This window comes from Penaeus monodon, chromosome 19 (assembly GCF_015228065.2).
Source record: "Penaeus monodon isolate SGIC_2016 chromosome 19, NSTDA_Pmon_1, whole genome shotgun sequence".
Classification (NCBI taxonomy): domain Eukaryota; kingdom Metazoa; phylum Arthropoda; class Malacostraca; order Decapoda; family Penaeidae; genus Penaeus; species Penaeus monodon.
In genome coordinates, this window is record NC_051404.1 from 36,474,081 (window position 1) to 36,476,002 (window position 1,922).

The 1,922-nt window shown below is 48.4% G+C and overlaps 1 protein-coding gene across 1 annotated transcript in view; it reads left to right on the plus strand.

Annotated features, from left to right (window-relative positions):
- Positions 1-194: 194 nt before the first annotated feature.
- LOC119585204 (protein phosphatase PTC7 homolog) overlaps positions 195-1,922 on the plus strand; it is a gene marked incomplete at its 5' end in the record, with an annotated part of 4,311 nt that continues 2,583 nt past the window's right edge. Inside the window, 3 exon segments of the mRNA XM_037933854.1 lie at positions 195-374; positions 1,170-1,368; positions 1,648-1,904. Coding sequence (XP_037789782.1) covers positions 263-374; positions 1,170-1,368; positions 1,648-1,904 — 568 coding nt within the window.

The window sequence follows — 1,922 nt, forward strand, 5'->3', positions numbered from 1 at the left end:
TCCCCATGACTGCATTTCATCACAAAGGCATGGGGGGTGACGCTTCCGCAGCGACCCGCCTTTTAAGCGTGTGGATTCCAGCGTAGCGTCGAGTCCTCTCTGCCTCATTCTGCTTGGACCTGGACGACGAGTACTTTGCGTCGTTTTGGCGTGTTGTTTGGACCAGCCTAACCGTTTTTTTTCTCTCTTTGCAGGCGTAGCGGACGGCGTAGGCGGATGGCGGGCCTGGGGGATTGATCCTGGCGAGTTCTCCAACTCCCTGATGCGCGTCAGCGAGCGTCTGGTCAGGACGGGGAGCTACACGGCCTCCGACCCCGCGGCCATCATCGCCAGGGCGTATTACGAACTCCTGGAGAACAAAACGCACATCCTGGGTATGTCTTTGGATGCTGCGGCGCCAAGGGAGGGGAGGAGGAACTTCTTGTCTGCTCTGTGCTTTCTGGTCTTCCTTCTGCTTCTTGTACTTGCTGCTTTTTTTCCTGATCTTGCGTATTAAAGTCATGCTCAATGACGATACATCAAAAATTATATATAAAAAGCTTACTTAATTTACTCGTAAAAAAATAATTTCATGAGAAACAAAACAGTCCCTACCCGCTCCCGCCTGTTTACTAATAAGCATTGACGCTGCCTTATCCTTCAGTTCGTAATGTTCTTCGTCTCCACCTCGACTCTTTCTTCTAGATCCCCTTCTCCACTTGCTTTTGTCTCTCCCTTGTTTTCCACAGGTATTCTCCCTCACTCAACCCTCCGTCAGGCACTCTCCCTCTTCCCAACAGCCACGACCCCTTGCCCATGGTTACCCCGACTTTTGCGGTTAAACTGCGAACTGTTGACTATCTTTCCTCCCACGGCATTACACTCTTTGCTACTCTCGTTTGTTTTCCTTGGTTCCAGGCTGAACGACCTCCCGTGGCTTTTGCTTGCGTTTGTGTTTAGCCTACTCGGTTAGAAGCTTATAGCAATATGTTTTATGGTGATAGGAATGTTGTATATAATGATTATTTTGTGAAAATACCCATGTTTATGAAATTAGCTTTTTAAGTTTTTTGCGACTTACAAATTACGTTTTTAAGTGTCAGTCTTTTTATATATTTATAGGTGTGTTTTGTGTATGCATGCGTATATATATGCCTACAAACGTGTTAATTTCCAACCTCTTCTTGCAGGGAGCAGCACGGCCTGTGTTGTCGTCCTGCAGGGTGAAGCTGGCCAGTTGTACTCGGCGAACATCGGGGACTCTGGCTTCCTGGTCGTCCGGGATGGCTCCGTGGTCCACCGCTCACAGGAACAGCAGCACTATTTCAACACCCCCTTCCAACTCTCCCTCCCACCTCCTGGCACCAACGCTCAGGTCCTTAGCGACAGGTCAGTGTCGATGGTCGAAGGGGAACAGGGGGAAACGATCGATGTCTTCTTTTATGCTGTATTTATCTCCTTGCTTTGTCCTGCGATACGCTATTTCTGTATTAGAGACAGCTATCTCGACAATTTTCCTGTAGGCTGTTTGAATTCCCAATTTCATATGCCAATGACAACAATTTCATAGAACCTCTTCAAATTCGCACTAATCAAAAGAGATTGAGCTATCCTTTTACTCCCCGATGGACTGCCTCGCGCGGATACTGACGGCGCCTTCCCTTCCAGACCCGAGAGCGCCGAGACTCGAGAATTCTCTGTGAAGGAGGGGGACGTGCTGATGGTCGCCACCGACGGGGTGTTCGATAACCTCCCCGACTCCACCATAGTCAAAGAAATGGTCAAAGTGCAAGGCTCCACAGATTTATTATTACTGCAACAAGCTGCCAACTCGATCGCACAGCAAGCCAGAAAATTGGCTTTCGACGAAGATTATATGTCTCCATTTGCCCGAAACGCAAGAGAAAATGGCATAAATGCAATAGGTAAGGATGGCATATTAG